The sequence below is a fragment of the Halichoerus grypus genome, chromosome 4 (assembly GCF_964656455.1).
Source record: "Halichoerus grypus chromosome 4, mHalGry1.hap1.1, whole genome shotgun sequence".
Classification (NCBI taxonomy): domain Eukaryota; kingdom Metazoa; phylum Chordata; class Mammalia; order Carnivora; family Phocidae; genus Halichoerus; species Halichoerus grypus.
Genome location: NC_135715.1, coordinates 135,741,470 through 135,757,774, shown reverse-complemented (window position 1 = coordinate 135,757,774; position 16,305 = coordinate 135,741,470). Strand labels below are relative to the sequence as shown.

The 16,305-nt window shown below is 40.7% G+C and overlaps 1 protein-coding gene across 8 annotated transcripts in view; it reads right to left on the bottom strand.

Annotated features, from left to right (window-relative positions):
- The window catches only part of MAP3K20 (mitogen-activated protein kinase kinase kinase 20), a 180,929-nt gene that overhangs the window by 64,704 nt on the left and 99,920 nt on the right, over nt 1-16,305 (bottom strand). For all 8 annotated transcript variants that reach the window (XM_036084812.2, XM_036084813.2, XM_078071002.1 and 5 more), the window contains 4 exons: nt 13,226-13,291; nt 8,779-8,807; nt 8,522-8,659; nt 1,111-1,197 (listed from right to left, as the gene is read on the bottom strand). In XM_036084812.2, the coding sequence (XP_035940705.1) occupies nt 1,111-1,197; nt 8,522-8,659; nt 8,779-8,807; nt 13,226-13,291 (320 nt within the window). The remainder of the gene's footprint in view (nt 1-1,110; nt 1,198-8,521; nt 8,660-8,778; nt 8,808-13,225; nt 13,292-16,305) is intronic.

Sequence of the window (16,305 nt, the reverse complement as noted above, 5' to 3'; positions counted from 1 at the left end):
TTGGTTTCTCTTAGTCAATAGCAGCTGTTTGGTTAATCTAGTCTGTTCCTGCACTCACATGGGGAGCAGATCAATCTAATTCTTTCATAGCCTTAAAAAGGGCATATCTCCACGTAGTCACCTTTTTGCAAATTATTTTATCCTCAGGTTGCACTCTTACCTTCTGCGGAGCGCACAGATCAGATCTGGAAATGAAGCTCTGTGAAATAAGGTTGTTTTGCATTGCAAAGACAACTGCGTGCTTCCATTACCGGATCTAAGTTCTCAGAGTACCTTGACACTGGATGCTTCATCCTTATGCTGAGGATTTCCATGCCTGTGCATTTCAGTCACAATTTTAAGCCTTTCAAAATGTAGTTGCTCTCTTTGATATGAATGTACCACGTTCTCTGATGTAGGCTCATAGGTCCAACTAACTGAAAGCCTCAATTTGTGGGAAGAAGAAAAGCGAGGCTGGGGACACAGCACAAACGGTGTTTACGCCACTGAAGTTCTTTTGAAATGGAAAGGCTCTGCATGAAGACGGGAACAGTTACGCCACTGCCTCGCCAATTCCAGTGAGGAGCTCATCTTCAATGTAGTGTTCAACGTAGGTGGCAAAACTGTAATTTTTCCCTTTTTTGAAACTATTTTTTCTTCTTTTATTTTTGAAATTCTCATCTAAGCGACAGTTTCTTGTACTATAGTGACTCCTGCTGGGAGAGGTAAGTTGAAGTAGCTGAAGGTCTCTTACAGATATATCAACTCCCGGCCAGTAAAAAAGATGTCCTAAACGCAGGAGATGGAGTTAAACTGTTCCCCTACCTTGGACGCAATGGCTTCTTTCATCACTAAGAACAAACCCCTAGGTTTTACAATTGAGACTGAGAAACTAGTACAGTACTTGTACAATTTTTGATCTACAGCATCACGACGTGAAGCTGCAACAATTAGATGTAAAGGGTCCATTCATGAGGAATAACATCACTTTGACCCTTTGTGTTAGCTCCTACTGCTAATCTTTCCATAAGCGTGAACTTACTTTCAATTTGAAGAAGATGAAAAAGTCTTTTGCAAAACCCCAATACTGTTTTCTGATCTATGTACCTGAATGGAGAATCGTAGTCTTACCTCGTTTTTTTCCACTACAAGCCAAGCTACTTGTAATCCTTCCAAACCTTTAAAGGGGACCTCCCTTGTTAGCATCTCCCAGAGAACCTGGAACAAAAAGAAAATGGAATTTTTATTCTTGTACTTTATATTTTTGGTATATTACTGAAACTTTATCTAACACTTAACTGTATCCAATTACCAGACAAAACCAACCCCACCTGTAGAAACTTGGACAAAACATATATATTCATGCCTAGGACTTCTTCCAAATATTATATATATATATACACACACACACACACACACATATTTATATATATATATATACACACACACACACATGCACGCACACATACATTCATTTTTTGTTCATTTTTATAAAGAAAAAAAACTAGTTTAGAAATCAGAACATTTAGAGCCAGACTTATGAAACCAATGGGCTTACATAATTTATCTTGTAAGTTACTAGAATTCTCACAGATTCCCACAAATTAGGTTTTATATTTTGTTAGTCAAACTCTTTCTACCTTCAATCACCAATATATTTCTCTATAAGATAGTAACTGGGAATTCGACTGTATTTTTAAAGGATCAGTAATGGTCTGATAAAAAATATTGAGCCCTAAATCCAAATCACTGGCTAAACCATTCACCCCATAATGGTAGGTACTTGCAGAACGGTAACATTTAAATTTTGTGTTTTGGAGGAAGCTCTCTCAAAATGAGTTGGTCTAAGGGAGTCATTTTCTTCCCCCTATAACATAATTTACTATCTGTTCTAAAATATAATAAACACTTTATGTTCATATATATAGGCTAGGTGTGTGTGTGTGGGGGGAAATGTATGTGTGTGTTCATCTCTCTGCAATCCTTGAGATCAGCATGATTAATAAATCTGCACTGGTATGCCCAAAGAAAGCAAACTGATGCTAGGAATGCTGAAAACAGCCAATGATTTGAGTTTCATTTAAAATACTAAATAATGGAGATTTTTACATTCAGGTAACTTTCTCGATTTATACAGATGGGCATCAAAATCTGAGTCTACCAATATTTTGTGAAGTGCAAAACAATTATAATTTTATCAATAATCATAACAACGACTATCATTTACTGAGTGATTATGTTCCAGATACTTTGTTAAATTCTTTACAGGTGTTGTCATGATTAATATCAATCCCAGTGAATAGAAATGATCCTCATTTTATAGATGAGGAAACTAAGGCTTCAGAAAGTCAAATAAACTTGCCCACAGCCACTCTGTTATCAAGTGGCAGAGCAAGAATATGAACTTGCTGCCTCACCCTAACGGTCAAGCTCTTCACCTGACATAAGTCTAGAGTAGGGAGGCTGCAGTGAGAGAGAATGTGACGTGCCATAATTCAGGTGTGGAGCCATGGCAGAGGTGAGAAGCAAATGAATTCAGCAGTTTTGATTTAGATTGCTCTTGTTCTAAAAACAAAAAACCCATTTCTAAATAAGAATGTAGACTCAGAACATGTACTCTATTCAAGCAGGTCCTACAAACCTTTAACTCTGTATCCACTGTTTCCTCAGCCAGTGCTCAGTCATATTCGAATCAGAACATGCTAAATGAACTCTGGCTAATTAGCAGGAAAATCAGGGAAATTGGCAGATGCTGCTCAAGCAGGAGAAAAAAAATTCACTGAAGCCTCTTCGGGCTTTTAATCAAGTGTGTAAGGTACTTCTTTAGAAGAGCTACTGAATAATTCTATTTGAGTCCCAGAAGTGATTAGGAAAAGGTAAGGGGCATCCCAGAAGGGGATGATTCTAGCAAGCACTGTAAGTAAAGGCAGCGTGAGGACCAGACCAGGTATGCAATCACCCCTGAGACCCTGCCTGCACAGGGGAGAGGGATGGAGCAGCGAAAGGGCTGAGCAGGAAATGAAGCCCCTCCATTGCGCGCAATTACCACTCCCCTGGTGCTGAGGTTGGGGAGGCAGAGGGGTATGCAGAGCAAGCAAACTGAGGAATTTGGCCTTCCTAAGGAGAAAGGGAACAGTGACTCAGCCTCAAATAAATCAAATGCTCCAGACCCCAAAATGTCCAGGGAGGTGGCCTCCAGCCCCCCGCCCCTGCTTTCTGACCCCGGGCTGCACGCACAACCCACTGCGCAGGCGCACACACAAAGGCTGACTGGGTTTTACGAGGTAAAATGCAAAACCAAGAGCTTGGGAAGTGATAGACAAAAAGATTTATGTCATTCTTTATTCCCATATATTCGGTTGGAAAATATCCCAAATCTACTAAGATCTGAGTTCTGTTTCCCTGGAAAAATAAGAGTTTCGTTTTCGTCCGTGTGCGGGTTGCGGGCGAGCCGCCACAACTGAGGAGCCGCGTGCGGGCGGCGCACGTGCGGGGCGCGGGGTGCGGGCGCGGGGTGCGGGCGCGGCCCAGGCGCCGCTGGGGCCACGTGAAGTCCCCGCGGAAGCCCAGCGCCAGCGCGCGCCGAGTCCCTGTGACCGATCCCCCAGGTGCAGGAGTATGGCAGAAAGCAGACGCCATGACACAGGACAACAGCGGTTTCTGCACTAAACACAATGGCACTCGGCACAACACAGTCTTTTGTGGAGGAAGTCATGTGAAGGTCTAAAAATATATTAAACTAGGCCTGAAAACATCAGTGACGGGAATGCAGGCCAAACATTATTGTGATCTTTCCCCTTAAAAATACTTTCCAACTCATTCTATCTTGAGACGTATTTACGTCTAAACTGTGCTCACAAGGAAAAATTTCTATTTTCAGTTTGCAGAGAAACTTGGACAAGGCTGTGCACTTTTCCTGCCCTTTCTTTTACAAACAATGGCAAGCCATTACCTGAGCCCGGATTGTTCTGGAACAGGGCTCACACACAAGCCACACACGGACACTCACTCTTAAGCCACTCTCTTCAAATTGTGGTTCTGGCTCAGAAGCTTCTGGGAAGGTAATCCTTTCTGCATTGTCATTAGGACAGCTTTGTTTTTAAAGAGTGGCTAGGCCTTGTGTTCTCAGAAGGCTTGTTCTGTCAATGATTTTTGCTTTCCTTGAGTCTTTTCTTTTTTGTGGATAACATACTAAACACTGCTCTGGTTCCGTCCTTCAAGAGAGATCACTGTAAAGGGGTAGCACAATCTCCTCTCTTGTAAAATGGAGAGAGAAACAACTGCCTGCCCAGCAAAGTTTATCAGCTTAGAAGCAAGGATCACAAGATCCACTTCTGGCATTCACAGCACATTTATTTTAAGGCTGGCTAAGGCTGGTTGGTCTTGCCATGAGTTAAGAAGCAACACAGGTTTATCAAGTTGCGGGGGCGAGGGACTTCGATAATACTAGGGGCTAAATTTTTACAGCAAGTCTGAAAAAATAGAAAAATGAAAAGCAAAAATATATTAGGTGGTTTTTTTTGAGGTGGGTTTCAAAAAAGGACCACTCTTTTTTAGGGTCTTACTCATCGAGAAAGAGAGAGAGAGAGAGAGAGAGAGAGTGTGTGTGTGTGTGTGTGTGTGTGTAGGCACAATGAACAGAATGGACCCTTCATGAACTATGGGATGTTTTATGCCAAGAGATACTGTACTGACAAATGGTCCTGGCTACTCACCTATTATTGAAAGGACATTAAAAATTCTAAATAACCACATTGCTTTCCTAGATGAGTATTATTTTCAGTCTTTGGACAACAAAGTTCTAAAACTAACATGCCCCTACCTTAACAACCATTCTCTCCTGCTCTTTTAGGTAATAACTACTTTGACCATGCAATGCTTTCTTTATTTTTCAAAAATTTGTGATTGTTTAAACAAAAAGCTCTGGAAAGCATGCCTTGTACTATTTCTTTCACTAAATGGTGTTTATCTAGAACATAATGGGAAGGGGTCAGTATTAAATAAAATCTTGAATTCTCATTTATAATTCAACTGGTTTATGTGGAACTTTATATGTAGGGCTTTTTTTTTTTTTAAGATTTTATTTATTTATTTGACAGAGAGACACAGTGAGAGAGGGAACACAAGCAGGGGGAGTGGGAGAGGGAGAAGCAGGCTTCCCGCGGAGCAGGGAGCCCGATGCGGGGCTCGATCCCAGGACCCTGGGATCATGACCCGAGCTGAAGGCAGACGCTTAACGCCTGAGCCACCCAGGCGCCCTCTGTGCAACTCTGAGTGGAACTCTGTTGATACAGCTATGGGTTGAGCATAAGCAGAATTCCAAGTAAACCTTTCTCTTTAAGATACTGTTTTAAAACAAACAGAGTCACTGGAAAGGCATTTTTGTTTCCACCAATCAAAAGAAGCCTCTAACCTGACCGCAGAAGCAGGTGACTGGGGCGGACAGGTCCCGCACAGCAGCATCCAGTGTGTAAATATCGAATGACACTGCAAATGTTCAGTGAGTGGCTATCGAGTTTGCAACAGTAAGTGAAACTACTTGATGGAATGATTTGTTAAGCATTTGTTAAATCCCTCAGAACAGAACGAAGGGTCAGTAAACAAGTCCAGAGAAAACCTCATTCACCAATAGAAATGTTCAGGCCCATCTACTAAGAGGTTGTGCGCAGTTACTTGAAAGAAAAGCTTCTTAATAATGTAAACAACATTTGCAGCCTCGGAAAGGTTGATTCAAACTATGTTTAACATGAGGGGGTCAATGAGGAATGAGTGAAAGGGATTTAAAAAGATACAGGAAACATGGAAGTCACTAATATCTTTGATAGTTTGCCTGTGAAAATGAATTGGTCCTTGGTTACTGGGACTGAGATTCTACTCTGGCTCAGGAAACCCAGTGACGCCCCTGGTTCGGTAAGGTTCTGGAAGGAAGTGGTGTGAGGTTTGTTTTCATAAGTGAGATAATACTGAAACCAAAAGTTCACTCTATCTGGAACCCATAGTTGTCTTTCAGATCAAACATTTCTGGGATAGGGAAAGTCCAAGACCTGGGGAGAATTTTCAAAGTACAAGTGCTATACCAGAGCTTGGGGAGTGCTAAAATGAGCCTCTAAAGTCTCCTAGTTCATATGCAAAAATAATTTAAAAACTATAACAGCCTAAATATGTGTGTGTGTATCTATATGCACAGGCAAGTGAGTGTGAGAAGTGTGGTCTCTTGCTGACTCACTGTGACCCACTCCAGCCCTGAGGCTTCCTTTCCCTCCCTCCAGCTCCACACAGCTTTCTCTGTGGACTGAGCCCTGTTGCGGAGCGCACAGTGGTTTTACCATTTGTAAAGGGTTGTAAAAAACAAAAGAATACACAATGGGGACTCCTAGTGAGCCTCAAGGTCTCAAATATTTACTCTCTGGTCCTTTACAGAAACAGTTTGCTAGTTCCTGTTCCACAGGATAGAACACTGGTCCCAATGAGCAGGTGAAGTCCAATTTACATTACCCACAGCCGTGTCTAACACCCTGCCTGACACGATAAACACACTCTGCTTAAAAATGAAGGAACATAACTTCCTAAGAGAAAACATCTCACTAAAGTCTGAAATTGCAACAAATTCCCCCATTTTCAGACCTCCCCAGCAGGTGACTGGTAGGATGGTCAGAATGTAGTAACTTTTGACACAGGGAACAGTTTTAGAATCAGGTCTCTTCAGGAACTTATGTTTCTTCCCCATCTTTCAATGAGACTTATTTGATCGCTGTCTATAGTAGTTTATAGCCTTCAGTCTTAGAAATACCCAGAATTAAGGGAAATGAGATTTTTAGCCTGAAGCTACTGTTGTCTTCCAACCTTTAAAATTCTAGCCTTTTGGGGCGCCTGGGTGGCTCAGTCATTAAGCATCTGCCTTTGGCTCAGGTCATGGTCCCGGGGTCCTGGGATCGAGCCCCACATCGGGCTCCCTGCTCAGCGGGGAGCCTGCTTCTCCCTCTCCCACTCCCCCTGCTTGTGTTCCCTCTCTCTCTGTGTCTCTCTGTCAAATAAATAAATAAAATCTTTAAAAAAAATAAAAAATAAAATTCTAGCCTTTTGCTAAAAGCACATATCTCATTCTTGTAATGACTTTTTCCAATAGCCAATAAAATTCATCTCTATTATATTAACTTAGTAGGGCACCTGGGTGGCTCAGTCAGTTAAGCATCTGTCTTCAGCTCAGGTTATGATCCCAGAGTCCTGGGATCGAGCCCCAAGTAGGGCTCCCGGCTCAGCGGAGGGCCTGCTTCTCCCTCTGCCTGCCGCTCCCCCTGTTTGTGCTCTCTCTCTCTCTCTAATAAAATCTTTAAAAAAATAATTAATTTGGTACACATAAGATATATTATAATTTAGAAAAAGTTTGCCAAAGAAAACAAGCCCAAGACTTAAGTAATGAAGCCAGCAGTAAATCTCGAGAGGCTGATGGCCTCTAGAGAATCAGGAATACATGTGACAATGCAGGTCTCCTCTTGGGCCATCAGCTGTCACTTTCAATAGAAACCACAGAAGTCCGGGAAGAGGAGGCATGGGGGTTTGGGCCAAAATCAGTCTGCTCCTTTTCCCGTTATTATGAAAATGTCCTTTTAAGAGTAATAATATAAATATAGAGGTTAGTATGATTGAGAGATGAGACCCGAAGAGAAGGAGTGTCAAATACTACTTCGGACTTTTTAAAAGATACACAGTATTTTTAAGGATAAAAAACAACAAATAAATTCCTTCTACCACCAAAGAACCACCGTGCCCTTCTTCCCCTCCCACCCTACTGTTCCCCCATTCCACTTACTTCTTTCCCTCTGCTTATTCCTCAAGAATGATCCACCTCAAAACCCTTCCTCCAGAAGCTTCTGCTCCTTAAGGGAGTCTTTCCTGTGGCTCCATTCCTGAGCATCCCCACCCCCACATTATCCTGTTCCCCTCTGTGCTGCTCTGTTGTGATTTTTACATACCTTAGAGTCACGCCTCAGAGAGTCACACTACTTTATAAGACTGGCAGCAGGCTTGGACAAGGCCATAAAAGCTAAGTACATTTTCTTCTGTACTCTCCGGAAGCTCACTAATCATTTTAATAGTTGACATTCAAAAATCTCCTGTAATTCACTCATGGGGCAGACCTAGTGTGTTTTGAGCAACTTACTACAGTGAAGTCCTGTTCCAGATGACCCACGTTTCCACTGACTTAACACGGATACTCCACAGTCATGCGTCCAGCCCAGGAAAGCACTCTCCACATGAGTGCGTCAGGCCCAGCATTATTTTAGATTCCATCTAATTGCTCTTTGGAAGTAGCACTGGTTTCTTCTCAACACAGGACAAAATAACTCGGATGCAGAAAAGTGATCAAAATGAACATTCTGGCAATTAGGAAGTGTTCTGTCTGTGGCCATTGCTCTAGGCATTCCACCGGAAACAGCATCGTTGTCTTAAAACTGTGTTAAATTGCTGTATCCCACTCCTGGAGGTGTTTGCTTTTTCAGATTTCCCTGAGCAACAAAAAAAAAATTAGAAATGAACTCACCACACCATAGGAATATGTGTCACAAGTTTCAGAAACAGGGAGACTTTGGATAACTTCTGGGGCCATCCATGGGAAAGTTCCAACCAAGGACATGTGTGTTGTGTGGTTATGGAACCGAGAGGCACCAAAATCGCATATCTGAGAAAAGAGAAACAAGTATCAACCTTCAACCACTGATTAATAAAAGAATTATCTGTCACAAAAACTTACATCTGAAGTTAACAAATACTTTTGAAAAAAATTAAAAGGAGTCCTACCTTCAAGACCCCATCAGCAGCTATAACAACTAAAAAAAAAAAAAAGAAAAAAATTATGACAATCATCTAATTTATTTGAGTCATCTTATACCGAAAAAAACCCATAAACTTCTACTTCTATCTTCCATATGGCATATGAAAGGTAAAACTGAAGTATTTACTGCATTGAAGCTTTTGAAACAAGAACAAAAAACTAATTCCATGAGGTACTGACTAAAAGGCTTTCGAAACATTTGTTTAAATCAAATGTAGTACTAAGGTCCTGTAAAAATGGCATAGGTTAGTAGCAGTAAAGAGAACCAACACTTTTTTAAAGATTTTATTGATTTATTTAGGAGAGAGAAAGAGAGTGCTAGTGACCTCCTCAGTATCCCATGGCGGGCTCCCCGCTCAGTGGGGAGTCTGCTTCTCCCTCTCCCTCTGTCCCTTCCCCATGCTCATGCTCTCTCTCTCTCTCTCTCTTTCCCCATGCCCGCTGTGGGACTGACCCTGGGATCATGACCTGACTGGCAGATGCTTCACTGACTGAACCACCCAGGCACCCCAAGAACCAAATTTTTTACTTGGGTTCTGCCACGATTCTGCCAGCGTGGTACTGAGGACGTCACTAGCAATTACCACTTCCTGGTATCTATCTTTTCCTCCCAACTGAAGAGTGATTCTCTTGTAGGCAGGGACAACATTCATTCATTCACTTATTCATACATTCACTCACTTAACAAATATTTGCCAAGCACCTGTTATGGGCGAGGCAATGTACTATGTTCTGGAAGAGGAAGGTGAGCAAGACTGGCTTTTCTCTGCTCCTGTGGAGCTTACAGTCTCATGGGAGAGACACTGAAACCAGTGTCTGTAATCAAATGGGATAACACCTAAAGTTAATATAATACTGTATGTTAATTATACTGGAATTAACATTTAAAAAATTTTTTAAATATATAATTATGTGGGATAAATTCTATGATGAGAGACACAGAGATTGCCTTGGAATCAAAGAGCAGGGGTATCTAAGTCTAAGGAGGTCAGCAGCAGTTTTCTGGAAGAAATGGTGCTCACACTAAGACCTGAAGAACATGCTGGGACTAACCAGACAGAAAAGCGCTGCGGGAGGACAGCATTTTTTAGGCAGAAAAAAGACCCTTGCAGAAGGTCAGGAGCAGAGGGAAACGCAGGCAGTTTTGGAAGGCAGGGGCCTGGTCCGGGAGGGCCTTTGTGAGAAATGGAAATCCAATGAACAATTTTAAGCAGAGAAATGAAATGGTCAAATGTGCAGAGGGGAGAGCATATGAGAGAAGAACAGAACTGGAGGCAAGGAGATCACTGTGCACCCAAGTGGTTGTAGTCCAAAAGGACAAAAGGATGCCCAGACAAAGGCTGTGGCACAGAACAGGAGAGGTGGACCAAGTCAAGAAACATTTAGGAGGCCAAATCAGGGGTACCTCGGTGGCTCTGTTGGTTTAGCGCTGGATTCTTGGTTTTGGCTCAGGTTGTGATCTCATGCGTTATGATCTCACGGGTTATGGGAGCCCTGCGTTGGACTCCACCCTCAGTGGGGAGTCTGCCTCCCCTCTCCCTCTGCCCCTCCCCCTGCTCACATACTGTATCTCTCTAAAATAAATAAAATATTTTTTAAAAATGGGGGGGTGCCTGGGTGGCTCAGTCGTTAAGTGTCTGCCTTTGGCTCAAGTCATGATCCCAGGGTCCTGGGATCGAGTCCCACATCGGGCTCCCTGCTCAGTGGGGCGTCTTCTTCTCCCTCTCCCTCTACCCCTCCCATTGCTTGTGCTCCCTCACTGGAACACTCTCTCTCAAATAAATGAATAAAATCTAAAAAAAAGAAAGAAGGAGAGAGAGAGAGAAAGAAAGAAAGAAAGAAAGAGAGAGAGAGAGAGAGAGAAGAAAGAAAGAAAGAAAGAAAGAAAGAAAGAAAGAAAGAAAGAAAAGAAAAGAAAAGAAAAGAAAGAAAAAAAGAAAGAAAGAAAGAAAGAAAAACATTTAGGAGGCCAGATCAACTGGACTTAAGCAATGGGGGGGGAGGACTCAAGGATGAAATCAAATAACGAGGCAATACAGCATAATGATTAGAGCAAGATCTCTGCAATCAAACTGTTCCTTTTTATCTCATTTCTGGCTTAGGCAATTGGTATTGCCATTCATGGAGAAAAGGAATATAGAAATAACTTTTGGGGGGCAGAGAGGAAATGACAAGATCAATGGGGACATGATATATCTTAAGGTCATACCAATATCTATGTGGCCTCTCCCACTAAGCAGACAGACACGTGGTTCTGCAGCTACGCTCTGTCTGGGAGTGCTAATATGCAGATGGGGTTTTTATGGGAGTGGGTGAATAAGAGGAGAAGAGGCGAGGAGACCCAAGGTAGACCTTGAAGAACTGTTCTGGCATTTCTTTCCTTTTTTTAAAAATTAAATATTTTATTCATTTATATTAGAGAGAGTGAATGAGCAAGCAGGGGGAGAGGCAGAGGAAAAGACAGAATCTCAAGCAGACTCCGCACTGAGCGCGGAGCCTGATGGAGGGTTCCATCTCACAAGCTTGAGATCATGACCCCAGCCGAAATCAAGAGTTGGAAGCAACTGACTGAGCCACCCAGGTGCCCCCTGGCATTTCTTTTGTAAGCCACACAGCGCCCTGAACACACTAGCTGATCAATTCTTACTGAGCTATTACTAATGACCTTGGTAAGTGGGGAAAATAGACTCTTTGCATGAAACAGCCTAAGGGTAAATGTGATACTATATATAAACTACCAATTTTTTCAAATAAAGATAGAAATACTGTTAATACCATATTCAGTTACTTTTTAAAAATACCTCTACTTCTTTTTTCTCATTATAAGATTAACAAGTGCCTCATTAAAAAAGAACCTAACACAAAAACGTATAACATAGAAAATAAGAGTCTTGCTATTCCGTTTCAGAACAAAAAAAAAAAAATTGCTAAAAGTTAGGTCAATATTTTTTCAATGTGTACGTGTTTTCCCATCAAGTAACTGCACAAATTGTAATTTGTAAAAATCCGGACAGTCTCCATTGTTACTTAGTTTTCATAATGAGAGCATGGATAAATCTGTAACTTAATCATTCTCATCCCATGAGATATTCAAGATATTCTGATAAAACAGATTTAAAAAAGAGAAGTCAAATAACTTGTGTGGACTGAAATTCTGAGCATGAACTAAAAATCTATAGTCATAAGATTCTGATACTTCCTACTAGATTCTAGATTATTTCCTAACAACTTCCTGTTAGCCAACTCATCTCAAAAGTGTTTAGCTCCAGGAAGTTTATGTCTATGAAGAGCCAAAGGATAAGTGATGACCTAGACAAAGGAGAGAATAGTCAGCCCCAGTTGCCGGGTAGGGTCGAGCTGGTGGTCCAACCCGGATGACTGATGAGTGGCAGCCGCCAAGAACCTCCCTTTCTCCACCCCACAGACCTCACGGTCCCGGAGGCCCAGCAAGGACAGCCGGCTGGTCCCCTGCTTCTCTTCCTCCACTTACCATGACCACCCACTGCAAGGATCACACTCTTAGCATGCACCCATTTTAACTGCAGTGATTGAAAGATTTAAAAAAAAATAAGTAGTTCTCTTCCTCCTTACTTAGAAGAATTACTTAGAAAGCATGTAAATAAGTAAAACATGTAAATAAATTGACAGCAAGATTTTTTTTTTTTTAAGTGGCAAGCTCTAACATTTACCTTAGCTAGTGTGGGCCAGCTAAATAATCCCACTCACTGCCTTTGTCCATTAACTTCCAAGTGACATAATAGGAGAAGCATTCTGTTACCTCCCTACTGAAAAGTAATAATGTCTAATCCTGCGAGACATTTTAAAATGCTCACTTTCTAAATTAAAAAATATAAGATTATAAATAAACTTTAGAGAGTACAGAAGAAGAAAAAGAAAGCCTTTGCTTTCCAAACTCTGAAATGTTTTGATCATTTTTGGGCACAACACCAGGTAAAATGACAGACATAAAAAGTTTACACCAAATAATTCAGAAGTAAAAAGAACAAAACTCAAAACTGCTAGTACGGAGAACCATCTAAAAATAGGAGACTAGAAGTATATGACTACATGCTTTGATCTAGCAATACCTCTTCTAGAAAGTGATTCTAGAGAAATAATTAAAGATGTGTTAAAAATTTTTGCTGAGAAATATCATGCTCAACATTTTTTATCATAGAAAAAAATGTAAATAACCCAAATGTCCACATTCTGTGCTGATACAATGGAATACTATGTAGCTCCTTGAAATAACAAAGAATTCTGATATTTATTAACAATGGAAAGATTTTCATGGTATCAGTGATGAGTCAAAACATCAGGGTACAAAAGATGAAAAACATGAGCCTATTTCTATAACAAGGTGTACGTATTTCATAATAAAATAAGTAAAATAAAAACATAGGACTACATTACCATTTCGTGACTTGAGATCTCTGTGAATCACCTTGACAGGAGCCTCCATATGTAAATAGTGCATTCCTTTTCATACAAGAAGGAAGAAAGGCTTTTAATATCATTTTCCAACATTGCATTAGTATTAACTTTCTATTTTAAAACATCAGTACTACCTTTCATATTTTTGCAAAGGATTCAGTAGCAGAAACTAAATTCTTGTGTTCTGTTCTTACATGATTGATAAAATAGAGACAGGATATGTCTACATTAGGAAAATTTATATGCTAAGGAAAATTCATGTGCTTTAATCTCTTAGAAGTTAGAATTTGATTGTGGGTAAAGTTATTACAATACTTAATAAGGACACCTTTTCTGGAGTCTGCACAAAAACAGCACAGTTACAACTGAAAGAAGTGCTCCAATGACTAAGGTATTCCACTATCAGTTGCACTCTAGATCCGCCAAAGCTCCGACCAAGGTTTTCAGCTTTCATTTGGATGTCTGCAGCTACCCAGTTGCAGCCTGGTTTATTTTCTCAGTACTCATTCCAGTAAGACCTTGGGAGAGGTCGAGGGGGGAGGGAACTGGTTGGATTCATAAGTTGTGGTTGGTAAAGGGCTTTATGATCCTCAGAAAAATTTACAGTAGTTACAAAATATTCTCTTTACAAGGATGAATCTTTGGGATAATCTATATTTAAATGCACTCCAAAATTCTCTCCAACAAATTGAGAATGTGTATCAAGTTACTTCAGTAAATTGAATGTATATATAGTTTTATTATTTTGAATAAAATATTATATTTTAAAATTATACTTTAAAAGACATATTTCATAGTGATCCTCTTAGTAGTATTTGACTTTTTCTATATTTATGTATTGTATACCCCCTCAGAATAAAGCAAAGGAACATTTTCTGTTGAAATATACTATTTCCTTTCCCTTTACTTCTCAAGTTGTCTTTTCTAAATAATGGAAGAAACAGCCTCCCCACTGCCACAACCAAACAAGCTCCTTCTGTTAATGAACTATCCATTACATGTAATAAGTAGGCTTTGGTTCTTTTTCTGAGCATACAGAAAATTTCAATTTTATAAAGGCTAATTTTTAAAAATAATCTATTCTTTTTCTACCATTCTGATTCTTAGATATTGAAGGTCCTGTAAGAACAAAGAAAATTTAAAAATTTAAACTCCTGAGATATAAAGACATGACGGGAAAGAGTCCCATTTACAAAAGTATCAGTAATTTTAGCAATCTTAAACAAGATATAGCTAGAATACAAGAGAGCATTCTTCTAACACAAAGTTCTACATACTACACACTGAAGATTCAATAGCTACAACCTGGATAACTTCTAATAACTTCTAGGACTGAATTTCATAGTTACCTCTTTCTTGCTTAAGAACTAAAGTCAGGTAGAATCTGTTTAATTACCATTAGAGGAAGGGCTAGATAGGGTCTACACTGGCTGACAAGTAAAGAATTCCAAAAACAACACTCAGGGACTAAAGCTTTAAATAGAGGCATTTTCTTCCTTTTGGCAGATACTATGAGAAAAAAAAAACTGTAAGTTATTTGGGTATAATGTATAGTATGCTTTTATATTTAGTGTGCATAAACACAGTAGTAATCACAATCATAGAAAAGTCTGTTTAACTTGTTTTTATGGAGCCATCCATAATTCTGCCTTATTTTTATTGCAAACAATGAAGAAGGCTAAAAAAAACCCCACCATCATCAGTTTTAAGATTCAGGGTTCCTAAAATAAAAAATTTGACTGGTGTCATTCGGGAGAGATGGGGAATCAGTGAGGACCCTTCTGAGACTGGATCCCAGTGCACTGCTTGAACTGTTCCGCTTACACACTGGGGAGGGACTCACAAGACTTTTAGATGTACCTGCTGGTCCGCCCTCCACATCCCTTTCTACCCAGAAAGGAGAAGGGCTTTTTTTTTCCTTTTTCTTTTTTTTTTTTGGCTTTGAGGAGGTATTCTCTCGGCAGTGATGTTAAGCAATGCCTACTTCAAAATGCATGAATCAACTCTTATTTGAAATGAATTATTCACTCTTTGATTTCTCAACATCTTGTTGCTCCAGTGTCTTCCATCACGGTCAGACTGAAAGGTGCAGAGCTGAATGGGACACAGAATCAACAAAAATCAAGGCTTCCTACTTCATCTCCGAGTTCTGTGCACAGCTCTGCCAGAGAGAGTTGAACTCATTCTGAAAGCACTGATTTCCTCTTCCTTTTATAGGCCATTTTAAATAGTGTTACTCGTGACTATAAATAAGTAAGTTTCTTCTCTGCCTCACTCTTCTCACCTGGGGCCAAACACATTCGAACCTGCCTCTCAGGGCAATTCCGCAGCCACAAGAAGGTGATTTTATTGCGCTGCAGTTTGGCACACGGTCCCCTGCCCTCTCTCACTTCCCCCTCCCCTATTTACCTGGAGTTCCAGTCTGCTACTTCATTAGCCCTGTTCTTTCTCTTCTTTGTCCTTCTGATAGAGTGCCAGCGGGCTTGAGAAAGCCCAGGAATAACTGAGCTGATCTGCAGCCAAGGGACTTGCCCCTCAGACAGGGACTGCACTGGGGAAGGGCGGGGAGGGACAAGGTTTACAGGCCCAGCCCAGGCCCGGGGAACGGGGGTCCCAAGGAAGCTTCCGGAGCGTGTGCACAGCAGGAAGCAGAGTGACTGATGTCAGTTGATTTGTTTGCTGTCTATCTATCCTAAGTGCCATTAAGTAATAACATGGGTGTAATTGGCTAAGCACCCTAAATGCAAATGTCTGTAAGGTGAAGTGCGTTCAGTTGAAGACTGCTGGGATATATATTTACATTTATGGAAGTGTATTTCCACAATGCTTCTCGCGGCTCCCGGCTTACAAACAGGTGGTTCCTGCATACTACAGACGTGACTATGATGTTACACGAAAATGTCTTGAAGAATGCGAGAATTTAAGTCTGATTTGAAATGCTTGATGCATGAATACACAATTAAGTTAATTAACACAGCCAAAGCCTTAAGTACACCATCCTAAACATAGAGCTTATTATTCTTATAAGGTAATGAAGTATCGTTCAGCAGCAGCATTTT